The following is a 17,026-nucleotide window of genomic DNA, read 5'->3' as shown; positions in this document are numbered from 1 at the left end:
ATGGCGTTTTCTACCCGGAGCTTCCAGATGGGTACAAGCACCCGCTTCCAATCTACTGCACCCAGCATCAGTGGTTTGACCTCCAGGAAAATGAGCATCCAAAGGCTCCAGGCACCCAGTGTCTATGGGGGGGCTGGTGGCTCCGGCACCCGTGTGTCCGCCAGCATCGGTTCCGGACAAGGCTTCAGTGGGAGCCTCCAGCTTAACGTTACCGGTAATGACGTTCTGCTTGCTGGTAATGAAAAGTCAACCATGCAAAATCTCAACGAGCGTTTGGCTTCGTATCTGGAGAAGGTGCGTTCTCTAGAAAAGGCGAACTCGCTGATCGAAAAGCAGATCAAGGAGTGGTATGCGAAGAACACCACAGACGTGAGGCAGGACTATAGCTCATACTTTAAAACAATTGAAGATCTCCAGAGTAAGGTAAGATATCATACAGCCATCAATAAATACACTAATTGTAAGTATTGGGGAGATGCATCATAATCTATTGCAGAAAATGTACTTTTCCAAATTACAGTTTCTCAGGCAAGAAAAATAAATGCTTTATTTCAATCCGATCCAAATTAGTGACAGATTTCACATGATTTGTAATATTAGATATATGTCTGCAGACTTGAGTAATGTCATACGTGCAAAATCTCTGAATCAAAAGTAATTAATTCTATTCTATTTGCCTTAGGTAATTTTAGTGAGTGAAAATACGGGTGGTAATTTACATATTTAAATATAGTCTAGCAGCTGTGGATTTCAGAGTGGTTTTTTAGGAAAGACTGCCAGCCAAATGCTCAGAAAAAATGGCAGATCACTACTTGAAATGGTCAACTATAAGCAATAAAATATCCCCACAGCCATCAGCTGACAAATGTGTCAAATTTACTCGTACTTTTCACTAGTTCTGTTTCCCATCCTCTAGAAGCCGATCCCTTCCAGAGACCAGTTCATTCCAACTATTTTATATACCTATTTTATGACCAGGTAATCTGCCTTTTGGAAAACCCTGATTCCTTCTATGCGCTTCAAAGGGAACTTAACTTAAACCTAAATGACTAGTTAAGCAAGATGAAGGATTAATTTCCAGAAATGGATCAAGTGAGTGTTTACATGCGAAGACCCGTTGCTTTTCAACCATTCCTTTCTAGATCAGTGCTGCGCAGCTGGAAAACGCGAGGCTGGTCCTGCAGATCGACAATGCCAAACTGGCTGCTGATGATTTTAGACTGAAGTAAGTTACGTGATCCTTTCATCCATTGGCTTCCATGATCCTCTTATTGATGAAAGCTTCTAGTTATTAGTATCAAAGCTGAGAAGTAAACATTTTCTAATCTGAAGTTTAATATAAAGAAAAATTTTACGAGTAAGGCTGTAGTCATTACCGATTGTAACATTTACATCATCAGTCACATTTCCATGGTGACAAAACAAGCCTTGTTTTACAGGTATGAGAACGAACTCCTGCTCAGGCAAAGCGTTGAGAACGACATTAATGGACTGGTCCGAGTTCTCGATGACTTGACTTTGTCGAAAGCCGATCTGGAGTCACAGATCGAGAGTATGAATGAAGAACTGGCTTTTCTTAAGAGGAACCACGAGGAGGTGAGTGCAGCCAAATACTGTCACGGAGAGGGGTTTTTTAAGTGATATATTTACAAGGTGATTAAGTTCTCTTGCCCCGAGGTGCTGTTTAAGAATGACTTCTATGTCTGTAGATGTTGAGCTTGCTAACACAGTCCTCATTGCTGCAGGAGGTCGACAGACTGCGCAAACAAGTGGGTGGGTCTGTTAACGTAGAGGTGGACGCTGCTCCAGGCATTGACCTTGCAACTATCATGGAAAACATGAGACGGCAATATGAAGAAATGGCAGAAAAGAACCGTCAAGAAGCCAAACAACGGTTTGAAAAGCAGGTGAGGTCGGTTACCGAAGTGTCAGTACGAACCTCAGTCCCGTGGAGTCGCAGTTTACGGTCCTTTCGCTTTTGCATTTCAGACCGAAGAACTGAACCGGGAAGTCACAATCAGCGTCGAACAGCTCCAGGTCCAAAGGAGAGAGGTCACCGACCGGAGGCAGATCTTGCAGGGTCTGGAGCTGGAATTACAGTCCGTGCTTAACATGGTAAATAATACAGACTACTTGAAATAAAGACTATGTTTAGTAGAACATGAGGATAAATATACCGAGAGGCTTTTCAATCAAGATGCTATTTTAGCACAAAAATGTATCCTCTTGGATAATGCATCTCTCTTCTTTCCATCGGCTGTAGAGAAAGTCCTTAGAAAACACCCTGGCTGAAACTGAAGCACGTTACAGTTACCAGCTAGCCCAAATCCAGGAGGCAGTTGCCAATTTGGAGGCTCAACTGAGGCAACTGCGAGCTGACATGGAGGGTCAGAGTAGCGAGTACAGTATATTACTGGATATCAAGACTCGCTTGGAAATGGAGATCGCCACGTATCGTCGTCTGTTGGAAGGAGAGGACATTGGGTAAGGAGATACTTTGCTCATTGACTTAGTTCTGTATGACAGCAGACAACATCGCAAATACCGTGAAAGTGTCAAATATGCCACTTCTCAACTAGTTTGGGGTGGGGGGAGCCTGTTGCCCAGTTCTCAACTGTGTGTTAGACGCCATATATTTATATTCTTTTCATTTATAATTTGGACAGACATTTCCAAGTGGAAGAATCGGTGGCAGAGATTGAAAAAGGTACGTCACACCAACTTCCTTAGTCTTTGACGGCTGCCTGTTGAAATGTTACGGAACTAAGTGGCACTAAATTAATTCACGGTTCTATTTCATTACCAGAATCAAGTAAAGTTAAGAAGATCAAGACGATAGTTGAAGAGGTGGTTGATGGCAGAGTCGTCTCCTCTGAGGTCAAGGAGATCGAAGAGAAGATGTGAATGGCACCAGCTGCTGAGCTTCTTGGAGCCCACGTCAAAACTTAGAGATTAAACTTTACGAAGAAGCCAATCTCATTCTCCCTATAACCCAGAAGGGCTGAAAAATGCCAGACTATCCAATCTCAAACAATATTTTTCTTTTTGTAAGTTACTTACATAAAGATCTTGATGAAAAAAGAGTCTGTTATAAATGTTTAACTGTATCACACAGTTCCCTCTAACAGCTGGTGCCTTACATTGTCTCATGCTTTCAACACATTAACAAAAGCCTTTAGAATAGAGCTGCTATTTCTGAAACCTTGATGACACCTCGTCTAAGCTCTATAAGAAAGAATTTACTAGGTACAGCTTATAGACTCAAATATGTTAGTTTGACTGCAATCCGAAGTTTAGTAATCTATTTTTTCTCATGTGTACTAGCAGATTTAGAGTAGATTTCTTTCTAAAAACACATTAAAATGTTGATTCAGTGCACCTCTTCTGAACTCGAACTCCCATTCCAATGTAATGCAGCTTCACTTCAGTAAACAATTATTTTAAAATAAATAAGTGTCACTTTTCATCTCATAATAAATCAAAGTGTCAAGTCAAAGAAGCCTGTTTATTATTATTCACTGTGAATGTTTTTATCACCAGAGGCTACAGCAAGCAAAGACATTTTATCAATAAGAATATATTTTGCCTTCCAGTTTGGAAATGCAGGTCACCATTTCTGTTCCAGCTTCAGCGCTCACGGTGCGGCCCCTTCCCCACGCAGTCCAAACCTCCTTCAGGCCAAGGAGTCCAGAACTTCCTCTTGACACAAACACAGAAAACTCTTCCTGTTGAAATCCCACCTGTCCTGTGTCTTATTTACTGTACAGAAACACCCGCCAAAGAAAATAATCCTTTGCTTTCACAAGTGTGAGTCATGTAGAAAATCAAGGAAGGGAGCCAGGGGACCTGTGTGGTTAAACAGGGACTGCTGGGGATGCTCAAGTGGAAGAGGAGAGTTTATAGATCATGGAAGGAGGGGCTGGCCACTTGGGAGAATATCAGGCTGTTGTCAGAGGGTGTAGGGAGGCAACTAGGAAAGCTAAAGCCTCCTTAGACAGCAGCGTAGGGGAAAGGGACCTGGGGGTCCTGGGGACAGCAGGGTGACCATGAGCCAGCATTGGGCCCTTGTGGCCAGGAAGCCAATGGGACCTGGGGTGGGTTAGAAGGGGGTGGTCAGTAGGTCAGAGAGGTTCTCCTGCCCCTCTGCTCTGCCCTGGGGAGACCACACCTGGAATCTTGTGTCCAGTTGTGGCCCCTCAGTTCCAGCAGGACAGGGAACTGCTGCAGAGAGTCCAGCGCAGCCACCAAGATGCTGCAGGGAGTGGAGCATCTCCCGTGTGAGGAAAGGCTGAGGGAGCTGAGGCTCTGGAGCTGGACAAGAGGACACTGAGGGGGGACTCATTCATGTTTACAGATATATAAAGGGTGAGTGTCAGGAGGATGGAGGGGGATTGCACTGGATGAGCTTTCCAGGTCCCTTCCACCCCTGACACCCTGTGATCCGTGAACAACCTGTTCCTGTGCTGCACAGCTGCCTGGCAGCACGGCCGCCGGTGCAGGTGAACTGCTGGCAAGCTATCGCCTTCCCTACCCTTGAGACTGCATACACTGAGCAGCTGTAATCTCGTCCTTTGCTTTCTATTTCTTACCCTCACGTTTTTGAGGTTACATAAAAATAAAAACACCATTTTAGCGCACCAAAAACATTTCCACATTGGATATATTCATTTCAGCGCATCATTTAGGTAAGCGACAGAGCTTTGCTTTATTGAATGTGCTTTTAGAAGCCACGGGAAGGCTCTGACCTTCCAGAGCTCCCCAGAAATGCAGCTCTGCAGCTTTAAGGCGCTGCAGCAGCCGGCTCGTCCCAGCGCCCGGGCCGCGGAGCCAGCGCGGAGGATGGGAGCAGGATGGAACCGTCCCCGCTCCGTGCGGTCGGGGCACAGTATGAAACGCTCAGCACCAGAGATCAGATAAAGACCATCAGCACAGCAAGGACCCAGGTAATGACTCCATGCAGACACACACCTTCCCGAGGAAGGGGGCAACCCCTCTCTAGACAATTCCTCCCCCAGCCTCTATGAGGTACAGTATTTCCTTTGCAACGCAGCGGGTTATTGGGGAAGGGATTTGGATTTTACCGCAGTAAGATGTGAACTAGAAGACAGGGGAGTAGGTCTCGTTTGGGGTATGAAATTTACACTGAAGGAATGCTGTGTAATCTGGATGCTTTCCTGCACCTGCAGCAGTGATACTGTTGTGATTTTGTAAATGATGACATATGCTGGAACATGGTAACCTCTAGCACCATTTAGTTATCCCAGAGGAAGAGAATCTTGAACATCAAAGGCAACGTAAAGAATCTGTTTATATACAGAAAGCGTTTTTAGCACATATGTAAAAGAAAACTGTACCTTTTCAGGATCTATTTTATATCGTTCACAGTAAAACTACGTTATACTCTTCAGCAAATATAATTTGCTCTTTCAGACAGATTGATTTAATGTTATCAACACTCAATGCTGCTGTTACAGATTGATATACAAAACATCTCTAAAACCCAACTGAACTCTGAAATGAATTGGCAAAACAATTTTTGGCCATCAAACATCCATAAAATCAGGGTGGAAATCAGGTATTATATCACCCCGTTGTACTTCTTAGGTAATGCAGAAATTCTGGAGGGTTTTTATAACCTCAGGCCAGGCTTCTGCTGCAATCTGGCTGATCCACACAGCCACCCAGTGACACACGGCAGCTGTGAACTACATAGTTAAGCTCATTTACTCTAGAGGTAAATAAGGTCTGAATACAGCTGGTTAATTTGTAAGGGAATCCCTCGACAAGAAATACATTAGAGATAAAGATGCGGCCAACTACTTCCCATCAAACACAGCAGGACAAGGACTTCCCATCTACACAGTACGTAAAATATCACCTCATCACCATTAGCTTTAACAAATGTATATGTCTCTCAAATAATTCCAACTTGAGATTTTTATGTATCTATTTTATTTTCATTGTTTGACTATATATGTATATTTTTCTTTCCATGCCCTGTAGCTAGAAGAAGCTACAGTGAAAAGAATGGACAAAGATGCAGAAGCATTAAAGGCAGCCAGGGCAGAACTGTGTGAAGCGAGACGGCAGTGGCACCACATGCAGATGGAAATCGAGTCTCTCCACGCTGTGGTAAGCACCGTAAAACACAACTGGAAATCTCCTGGCAAAAAGAAACCTTGTTTGCAGTTTATGTAACAATCACATCCGCTATACAGCAGAAATACAACCCACAGAAAGAAGCGCGGCTTTGCGTGGACTTTCAGCTGGTTGCGCAGAGCACGGACCAACCAGCGACAACACAGCTGGTTCCTCCCATTTACAAGTATCGCCTGTTTGGATTCAGGATCTGCCATTCAAAATACACGTGTTTTCATGTTTTCTCACCCGCCAAATGTGTATTTGCGTGACGCTCCCTCATTGAGTTCACAGTCCTTCCGCCCACCCAATTCACATCAGGTTTAGAACTCCTTTTGAACGTGTGGACCCAAGTTATCAGTTCACTCATGGTAAAACATGTCCCCAATTTACTGAATTCAGCAATGCAGGTAAGCTACAAGAGCACCCAGATCGTGTGGTTTTCATATGGTACTGAGCTAGCTATAATTTTAACCATATAGGTAAACCCAGAGATCTGCAAAATCAATGGCAGCGTATTGCTGGTACAACAGAAGGCTGTGCTTTTTTATCTTAAATTATTACAGATTTTACTGGGAAATTTCTCAGCAAAAGTGTGATCTTGAAAGCTTTGCTCCAGCTCCTAAAGAATATCCTTAAAAGAACTGACGTAAAAATACAGATTGTTAATGAAAAGTAAGTATAACATCTTCACACGTGCACTTTCCAGATCTTAAAATGTGCGTTGAATTCCACAGGAAAAGGGTTTGGAGCGTTCATTGCGTGCCACAGAGCAGCAGTACCACATGCAGCTCCAACATTTAGAAGCTGAGATCGAATGCTTAGAGAAAGAGCTCCTGGAAGTGAGAAGAGGGATTGAGAAACAGCTCCAGGAACATGAAATTCTCCTGAACACGAGGATGAAACTGGAGGAGGAGATAGCAACATATCGCAGCCTGCTCGAGCAGGAAGAGAACAGGTACTTGTTTAAAGTACTCAAATTTATCTTCCATTTCGGTAATTCAGTATGACTAGGTGACTGTGAGCATTTCTATTTTTGCAGGTTTCGTTGCTCTGTGCCCAGCAGGAAGGACGACAAACAGCCCACCACCAGTAAAATCACCTTTACGCTGCCTTCAGGTGAGTTTTTAGACACTTCCCCCTTGGGGAATCATGGCCCTAAAGGGTGTTCCTAACGACTGACTAACTACTGGATATGCCAAAGGGATCTTCTTCCAATGCCGCAGGAGGAAAAACAGCTTTAGGTCCTGTGCCCTGATCTAACTCCTCTGCATTTTCCTTTATAGATGGTGTAAAGAAGCGTGAAACGGAGAAGGTGGAGCTGATGACAAAACAAGCCGTCCTCGATGGAAATATTATGAAGGAAAGTGCTGAAGCTCATGGCACTGTACAGTAAGATAAACATGTATTTAACCAAATAACAGCCGAAAGCAAATGGTGGGCATTATATTTCAGTGGCTTGGAGTTTTCCTTTATTTAGTGTCTGTTGTATCATGGCTATACAGCCAAGAAGCTCCAGAATAACAATGACAGTTCTTCAAGTCATATTGAATATCATGATGATGCTTCTGAAAGAGGTTCTCCTGCCCCTCTGCTCTGCCCTGGGGAGGCCACACCTGGAATCTTGTGTCCAGTTGTGGCCCCTCAGTTCCAGCAGGACAGGGAACTGCTGCAGAGAGTCCAGCGCAGCCACCAAGATGCTGCAGGGAGTGGAGCATCTCCCGGGTGAGGAAAGGCTGAGGGAGCTGGGGCTCTGGAGCTGGACAAGAGGACACTGAGGGCTGACTCATTCCTGGGGATCAATATGGAAAGGGGGAGTGTCAGGAGGATGGAGCCAGGCTCTGCTGGTGACAACCAGGGACAGGACAAGGGATAGTGGGTGCAAACTGGAACACAAAAGGTTCCACTTGAATTTGAGAAGAAACTTGTTCCCGGTGAGGGTGGCAGAGCCTGGCCCAGGCTGCCCAGGGGGGTTGTGGAGTCTCCTTCTGTGCAGACATTCCAACCCGCCTGGACACCTTCCTGTGTAACCTCATCTGGGTGTTCCTGCTCCATGGGGGGATTGCACTGGATGAGCTTTCCAGGTCCCTTCCAACCCCTGACACTCTGGGATTCTGTGATTCTGTGGCACGTACTGAGAGACTTAAATCAATAGGATTTGAGTGCCTAAACATTATTAAATGAGATGGGTTTTCAAGTCTCCGCATTTTACTTCTGCCCTTATTTTCTTTTTTAATTTAAGGTAGGTCGGCATCCTGAGGTTTGGATCTGAACCAGACTTTTCTCCTCCCTATTTTGGAGGCTTTCAGGCGCAGGAATTCACTCCCTAGGGGGAGGTTTCTTGCAAGCTTTTTGAGCTGGGATTCCAAACTTTCCCCTTGGAAACAAACTGCTGGCCGTGTTTGGAGCAGTGGTTTGTATCCATGTCTACTTAAAAGTGCAAAACCAAGAGCACAATGAACCCTCAGCCTTTATTTTGCTTTTCTGGAGAACAAACCTGTGACAAAAAAAAAAGAGAATTCTAGCGTCTCAGCGCTCATCTAAAGTAACCTGACACTTGATTATGCAATTACTCTTACTTTAAAGCAGTCCTGAAGACAGATATCTCATATTGCCTGAAGGATCATAAAAACATTTGCTTTATTGTTTCAGGACAGAAAAAGTGGATGAAGTTATTAAAGAATGGGAAGGTTCTTTCTTTAAGGACAACCCTCGCTTAAGGAAAAAGTCTGTCTCATTGCGCTTTGATCTCCACCTGGCAGCGCCGGACGAAGGGTGTTTGCACACGAGAAAGAAAGCTCTTCCCGACATCGAGGTCAGGCTGGTGATGAGGCGATCTTGCAGTATTCCTTCCATCAAACCTTAACCCACGGCAAATTCACCCAAAGCCCTGGAAATAAACTCTAGATGGACTTCCATGGCCTCCTATCTTGCTACAACATCTTACTAAGTACTTTGATTAATACAATAAGAGCATACAAGTCGTTCAAAAGAAAGGGGGAAGAGCGAGGGAGTTAAGGTGCCAAGAAACCTGACTTCTACTGGTTTTATACTCTGGGTGCAGCCCTTTAATTTTCTCATTCTTGCTGTTGTTTTGTAGGATTTCACCAAAAATTAAATGATAACTTTATACTTTGACATATTACACCTTTGTAAAAGAGAACTTGTTTTCTCTTTCTGGAAATGAGAACTGCGTATTTCATTCTCTTAATTATTCGATATTGCCTATACATAATGACTGATGAATCCTTGCAATTTATATCACGACTGTCATACTTCTTGAAGGGTATTTTAAAAGAACACTTTCTAACAGCAAAAATTACATACAAAGATGCTCTTAAAACACATCAAGTGTTAACAAAGAATTTCCTTTGAAACACGGCTGGTATTTTGCAATAAATTTCTTTAGGCAACAACGGAGCAAAAGTGTCTTTCCCTTACACATGCTCTTCATCTAGCACACAGGTCACTATTGTGCCAGGGTACAACTACTGTAGCTTCCAATTAAGTGGACAAAGTAAGGGCTACAAATTCAAAGTAAAAGTCTACCATACCCATTAAATACTCCTGACTACTCCTTAAAGTAACTATGGGCAAATACAAAGTACAGCAGATGATCTTGCATCTGTAAGCAAGAAAAACACAAAGACAAGCTCAGACGTGCTGCTTTATATCACCAAGAGAGAAATTCCAATGATTACGAGGACTTTTAAGAGGGATGGATGTCACCAGCTCCCACTGGAACCACCGGCATTGCAGGGGCTTGGAATCTTGATAAACCACGTACCATATTTGCTGGATTCACAGCAGTATGTACAAGGTTAATTTCAGTGTCGGTATTTGCCTCATTACTCACGGCATGTGTTACAAAAACCGATACCACAAATTCTTTCAGTGTTAAGTTACGCTTTTCTCTTCTGTTAACGGTAAGAACAACGCATTTATATTGCCCACAGTTCTATATCTACTGTATGAAGCTGGATAATTATCATTAACCTTAATACTGATCTGGTGTTGTTAATATGTGGGTATTTGGCCTCCTGAATGTATTAGCCTGCTCTAGTATTTTCACTATGCAGCTTTTTTTTGTGCTTATACTATGCAGCTTTTTTTGTGCTTCTACTCGGTACATTTTACAATACTTGAATTTAAACTAAGTTTTAATCGCTTTAAGGCACTTTAAACAGGGAAATTAATTTACCAAAGTAAATGATAGTACTACAATAAAAAGGTATTGAAATTGAGTTTGCCCATGCATATTTTATGAGTTTTAATGTGTATGACTTAAAAGGAAAGACGTCGCGAAGAAATACAAAATAGAAGGTGTAGGTAAGAAAATCCGTAGCAGTGCAACCAAGTCTTTTCTAAGCTCAGCTCTACAATTAGATACACAAAAAATCCCTAAAAATCTTTATCATAATATGTGAGCGTCCTCCTGCTACAAAAATTACACTTCTTCTGGTAAATACAGTGACCCTGACTAGATCTAAATGGATGAGGAGCGAGTTGAGAGTCTATGAGTGAAAGTTAAGGGGAAGGCTGGCCAGGGTGATACTATTGTGGGTGTCCATTATAGGCCACCAGGTCAGGGTGAGGAGGTTGATGTGGCCCCTATAGACAGCTGAGAGCAGCCTCACAGTCACAGGCCCTCACATCATAGATCATGGAAGGAGGGTCTGGCCACTTGGGAGAATATCAGGCTGTTGCCAGAGGGTGTAGGAGGCAACTAGGAAAGCTCAGGCCTCCTTAGAATTGAACCTGGTGAGAGGGGTCAAGGACAAGAGAAAGAGCTTTTTCCAGTGCGTGGCAGATCAAACTAACAGCAGAGGCAATGTAGGCCACTGGTGAAGGAGGTGGGTGCCCTGGAGACAGAAGATAAAGAGAAGGCAGAGTTACTGAATGCTTCTTTGTCTCTGTCTGCTCTGCTGGAGTCTGTCCTGAGGATCCCGCACCGCTGAGGCCCCAGAGGAAGGCAGGACAGTGGAGGAGTTTGCCTGGGCTGATGAGGACTGGGTTAGGGAGCAGTCGGGCGATCTGGACACCATAAATCCATGGGTCCGGATGGGATGCACCCACGGGTGCTGAGGGAGCTGGCTGAGGTCATTGCTGGACCACTCTGCATCATCTTTGCCAAGTCTTGGGAAACGGGAGAGGTGTCTGAGGACTGGAGGACAGCAAATGTCATTCCAGTCTTCAGAAAGGGCAAGAAGGAGGACCGGGTAACTCTAGACCGGTCAGCCCAACCTCCATCCCTGGGAAACTGATGGAATGACTTCTCCTTGGTGCCATCTCAAGGCGTATCAGGGATAAGAGGGTCATTAGGGGCAGTCAACATGGCTTCACCAAGGGGAAGTCCTGCTTGACCAACCTCATTGACTGTTATGAGGACATAGCAAGATGGATGGATGATGGCAGAGCGGTGGACGTGATCTACCTTGACTTGAGTAAGACATTGACACAGTCTGCACAGCATCCTCACAGCTGAACTGAGGGAGTGTGGGCTGGACAAAATACCCAACAAAATGGCAAATATTGATCAGGAGCAACAGTCCTAAATGAAGAATAAAGGGAGACATAATACTTCAAAGTTTGTTGAGTCCTTTTATTAGTCAAGAAAACTGGAAAATGATGTTAGAATAGCAAAATTATTTTATCTATTAATTACTAAAAATTACAAAAAAGCATATGTAATTAAATGCCTAATGTGTGCACCATATTTCTAGTTATTGAACAAAGAATTGATGATAAGGAACATCATGAAAATAATACAAGTCATAGTAGTAGATTGAAGCAGAAAATACATTGCATGCCTGCTAAGAATGAAAATGCAGGCTTTGTTTCATGTAAAAGAATCTTAGTAAAAAGCCAACCTATTTCTATCACTTCGTACAAAAGGACAAAATTACTCATCCATTTGGCTTTGAAAGAAATATGGAGTGAATGGATCCTTTGCAGTATCAGATTGTGCCTTTATATCTTCTCTTCGACTTCCTTAACGTGGGATGCAACAACTTTTCCATCTACCACTTCTTCGACAATTGTCTTGATCTTCCTAGTTTTGCTGGGATCTAAACATCATAAATGGAACAAAAAAATGTTTATCAAAGTTTTAAAAATTATAAAAGAGAGCAGCACGTGGTCAGTTACATCCTTTTAACAGAATCCCAGAATGTCAGGGGTTGAAGGGACCTGGAAAGCTCATCCAGTGCAATCCCCCCATGGAGCAGGAACACCCAGATGAGGTTACACAGGAAGGTGTCCAGGCGGGTTTGAATATCTGCAGAGAAGGAGACTCCACAGCCTCCACTACCAGATTCAAGACTCTACACTTGCCCTTGCTATATTCAATTACATTTTTCCCTGCCCAGCTCTCCAGCCTGTCCAGGTCTCTGATGGCAGCACAGCTTCCAGTGTCACCACTCCTCCCAGCTTGGTGTCACCAGCAAACTTGCTGACAGTCACTCTATTCCCTCGTCCAAATCATTGATGAATATATTGAATAATACCGGCCCCAGCACTGCCCCTGAGGCACTGCACTGATCCAGGCCTCAACTGGACTCTGCCCCATTGACCACGACTCTCTGGCTTCTTCCCTTCAGCCAGTTCGCAGTCACCTCACTCCCCGCTCATCCAGACCGCACTCCCTCAGTTCAGCTGTGAGGATGCTGTGGGACACTGTGTCAAAGATTTTTTCCTTTCAAACTGGCTTCTTTTATGATGAACTCTATGATGTAGTTAAACAGAATAGCATGTATTATTGTATTTATAAGAGTGACTTTAGAAACAACATTTTATTCAATTGGGTTGTACTTACCCTGAGAAGAATCCAGTGATTGTGTTTGTGATTTGGACCCTGACAAGGATGAGCTTTCAAGTGTAACTCCCTGTCCTGCACTCCTGGAAGTGAATCACACAGACAATTTTGCAGAATGTTTGTCAGGATCAGGAGAAATCGCAATATTCTAAATACTGAGCAGAATGCTTCATTCTCCTCAGGTAGAGCAGGTCTGGATTATTGCAGCATCATAGGTGCCTTACTGCCTTTTGGTGAGCATCCCACTTGTTTCAACCCCTTTTTTTCTGGAAAGGGTATTGCTACAAAACAATAAAACGAAGGAGGGATTTTCTGTAAACGAGCTGCTTACACAAACTCGCCATCCAGCAGGCGACGGTAGGTTTCGATCTCCATTTCCAGACGAGTCTTGATGTCTAGGAGCTGTTGGTACTCCGCGTTCTGGCGCTCCATGTCAGCCCTGACCTGAACCAGCTGGGCCTCCAGGTTCCCGATTTGCAGCTGGATTTGTGAGAGCTGAGCGCAGTAACCTCCTTCTGTCTCTGCCAAAGTGTCCTCCAGGGATTTTTTCTGTGTAAGAAGGGTATTATGTTGCATAAACACGCCAGTAGAAAAGCTCATCTACTTTATAACATGCCACTTGCAATCCAAGCATATATATCACTGCTATTTTGGAACTTAATACAGGAATTTAATAGGAAATGCAAATCTGAAATCCTGTAGGGTAGTATAAGATCTAACAACACTTGAAGTTGGAAAAGGACTAGTGAGCAGCTTCCTTGGAACACACCATGGCAAGCTGAGACTGGAGTTCAATTTCCAGGCTCTGAAGAGTCCGCTTTAAATCCGTGATCTCACTCTTTCCCGATTGAAGCTGCTCAGTGTTGGTGGAGATTTCCCTTTTCAGCTCCCCGCTCTGAAACGACAAGGAAGAACAGAGTGCAGTTTTACTATTCCGAATATTTAACTCATTTTTACACACATTTCGCTGCGGTTGCTGTTGGTACCTTTTCGTTGAACCACGCTTCAGCCTCCTTACGATTTTGCTCGGCAATGACCTCGTACTGGCCCCTCATGTCATTCAGAAGCTTGGTCAGGTCCGTTCCTGGGGCAGCATCCATTTCAACGCTGACTTCACCAAATGTGCTGCTTTGGATGCCCTGAAGCTCCTGGAGAGATTGAAAATATAGGAAAGGTTCTCTTAATAAAAGGCAAAATAGCTCTACCAAAAACATATGTCAAGAAATATATGCGATATACGCTCTGTATCAACAAGAATCCATAGATTGTGTGCGTGGTTCTTTCACTCTTTCATTTAGTAAACTCAGAAAAGACGAGCAAAGAAAGCAAATAATGAAACCAAGGAACTGCCACTGGCATAAATACGGGAATAATTTGAGTAACCTCTTCGTGATTCTTCTTGAGATAGGCCAGTTCTTCATTCAGGCTTTCGATCTGCATCTCCAGATCAGCTCTCGTCAAGGTCAGCTCATCCAGAACCCTGCGCAGGCCGTTGATGTCGGCCTCCACGCTCTGCCGAAGAGCCACTTCATTCTCATATCTGCAAAGAAAGCCATTGAATAGGACTTTTACCCGCTTAACGAGGGCAAATGCAAACCATTATAGTGTGCTTGTATAGCTGTTACTATGAAATCTCAATACACACAATTGTAATACTAATAATTATGTTAAAGCATTCTATAATGAAAGAGATTTGTGAAAGGAAAGTATTTTTTTCCTTAAAATATCAGTGATATAATACTAAGATATACTCACTTCAGTCTGAAATCGTCAGCAGCCAGTCTGGCGTTATCGATCTGCAGAATGATTCTTGCGTTGTCGATAGTTGCGTTAATGATCTGGAACGCAAACGATGTTCAGGGAATTATTATACGGCCAAATGGCGTTGCAGCTCAATATAGCTATTTATATATCTGTAACCCTACATATGATTATAATATTAAATATGATTCGTTAGACTCTTGTATATTGAACTATGAAAATATGTAGGGCAGATTTTCGGCTTCTGCAAATGCTTCACTTACTGGTGGGATCCCAGTTCTCATTCTATGCCTAGGTAGTCTATAGCTCTCTAGACCTCGCCTAGTAGTCTGCCTATTTCAGGAACTGAGTTTGAGATATAAGAAAGTCTATGAGAGTTTATAGAGCTGGATTCCATCACTGCCTTCTCCTTTATTCAAATTAGAACAAGTCATACAGCGTTGTATAATACAGCTACAGAACCACTGTTGATATACAGGAAAAATTCAACACATCATACCAGTGCAATGTGGCAGAGGATTATTACAAGCGTTAGTCCTGTAAAATCAATTTGCTCCTGGTTTCTGAAAGAAATTTGTTATTTTTATCCAAAATATTATGAGGCGAATTACAAACATAAAGATACATTAAGTACATTGCTTTGCTACCTTGTTTCGAAGATCTTCAATTATAGGGTAATATTTGCTGTAGTCGTTCCCAGATCCAGGGATAGAAGTGCCAGGGCCGTTTTTCTCATACCACTCGCGGATTTTGCGCTCCAGCTCGGTGTTGGAATCCTCCAGAGACCGCACCTTGTCCAGATAAGCGGCCAGACGGTCGTTGAGGTTCTGCATTGTCTCTTTCTTTGAGCCAGAAAGAAGGCCGCCATCTCCAGCACCGACAGTGCCAAAACCACCTCCAAAACCAGCTCCTGAGCCACTGCCAAAGCCACCTCCAAAACCAGAGCCTGAGCTGCTGCCAAAACCGCTTCCTAAACCTCCACCAAAGCCACTGCCTAAGCCACTTCCATAGCCACCGCCTAAACCACCGCCAAAGCCTCCACCAAAGCCGCTGCTTAAGCTGCTCCCAAAGCCTCCACCTGAGCTACTCCCGAGCCCTCCACTGAAGCCAGAGCCTGAACCGAGCAGGGAAACGGCACCAAAACCTCCGCCAGATCCGCCACCAAACCCAAGCCCGCTGCCACCAAAGCCTCCTCCGCCAGAACTGGACATCCGCAGCGATCCCCCGCCAAGCCCGCTCCGAGAAGAGAATTGCCGCGATCCACCGCTTGTGCGCACGGAAAGGGCCATGGTGCTCAAGTACCCAACACCGAGCCAGGCAGATCGACAACAGTCCAACCCTTATATAGGGAACGCGACGGGTGTTTCAGGATTAGTCCCCTCCTCCTAGGAAGGTCTTTAATTCTTCCTCTCCCTCTTGTTTGGTAGGAAGTCACTTCAATGTGTCCTGACCGAACTAAATGATCTGTGCCAACGGGAGCGGAAATCTGGTGCCCTCCAGGTGTTTGCTGAGTGAGGGGAAATGGGTGGAGTAGAGCTGAGACATCACGATAAGGTTTTGCCACGTGCAATGGAGCGCAAAAATTTCTTTTCGCATTTAAATCCCTTCTAAATAATTTTTTTTGTCAGTACATATTCATTGCTTTCTTGGTTTGGGGCTATTATTACAGAAGGATTCTTAACTCAGTGGAATGATGCCTTTCATGTCGTACTTCCCGCTGTGCGTGTCAGAAATGTGTTTCTATTCATAATAATTTTCTGGTGTGAAACTCTACTGGATTAGTGCTCTCTCTATGTGGAATAAGAAATAAGAAAAGCGATCAACAAAAGAGTATGAAGAGGTATATCACAGAACCCCAGAGTGTCAGGGGTTGGAAGGGACCTGGAAAGCTCACCCAGTGCAATCCCCCCATGGAGCAGGAACACCCAGATGAGGTTACACAGGAAGGTGTCCAGGCGGGTTGGAATGTCTGCACAGAAGGAGACTCCACAACCCCCTGGGCAGCCTGGGCCAGGCTCTGACACCCTCACCGGGAACAAGTTGCTTCTCATATTTAAGTGGAACCTTTTGTGTTCCAGTTTGCACCCATTGCCCCTTGTCCTGTCCCTGGTTGTCACCAGCAGAGCCTGGCTCCATCCTCCTGACACTCACCCTTTCCATATTGATCCCCAGGAATGAGTCCCCCCTCAGTGTCCTCTTGTCCAGCTCCAGAGCCCCAGCTCCCTCAGCCTTTCCTCACACGGGAGATGCTCCACTCCCTGCAGCATCTTGGTGGCTGCGCTGGACTCTCTGCAGCAGTTCCCTGTCCTGCTG

The 17,026-nt window shown here is 44.3% G+C and overlaps 3 protein-coding genes across 3 annotated transcripts; 2 read left to right on the top strand and 1 right to left on the bottom strand.

The window, feature by feature from the left end:
- Window positions 1-2,904, top strand: LOC308049871 (keratin, type I cytoskeletal 20-like; the record flags this gene model as incomplete). The annotated part of the gene is made up of 8 exons (XM_080359741.1): window positions 1-423; window positions 1,143-1,225; window positions 1,440-1,596; window positions 1,746-1,907; window positions 1,990-2,115; window positions 2,264-2,484; window positions 2,667-2,707; window positions 2,807-2,904. The coding sequence occupies 8 exons, from the start codon at window positions 1-3 to the stop codon at window positions 2,902-2,904; spliced, it is 1,311 nt and encodes a 436-aa protein (XP_080215867.1).
- Window positions 2,905-4,850: 1,946 nt separating this feature from the next.
- On the top strand, window positions 4,851-9,004 carry KRT222 (keratin 222; the record flags this gene model as incomplete). The annotated part of the gene is made up of 6 exons (XM_080359568.1): window positions 4,851-4,943; window positions 6,004-6,132; window positions 6,876-7,096; window positions 7,181-7,257; window positions 7,425-7,530; window positions 8,791-9,004. 6 exons carry the CDS (start codon window positions 4,851-4,853, stop codon window positions 9,002-9,004), a joined length of 840 nt encoding a protein of 279 aa, XP_080215694.1.
- A 3,104-nt stretch (window positions 9,005-12,108) lies between these two features.
- LOC308049747 (keratin, type I cytoskeletal 12-like) lies at window positions 12,109-16,002 on the bottom strand (the record flags this gene model as incomplete). Its single annotated transcript, XM_080359562.1, has 8 exons — window positions 12,109-12,206; window positions 12,953-13,035; window positions 13,284-13,501; window positions 13,722-13,847; window positions 13,939-14,100; window positions 14,336-14,492; window positions 14,708-14,790; window positions 15,361-16,002. 8 exons carry the CDS (start codon window positions 16,000-16,002, stop codon window positions 12,109-12,111), a joined length of 1,569 nt encoding a protein of 522 aa, XP_080215688.1.
- Between the last annotated feature and the right edge of the window lie 1,024 nt (window positions 16,003-17,026).

The sequence above is a fragment of the Nesoenas mayeri genome, assembly GCF_963082525.1.
Source record: "Nesoenas mayeri genome assembly, chromosome: 26".
Lineage (NCBI taxonomy): Eukaryota > Metazoa > Chordata > Aves > Columbiformes > Columbidae > Nesoenas > Nesoenas mayeri.
This window is presented reverse-complemented; position numbering and strand designations above follow the sequence as displayed.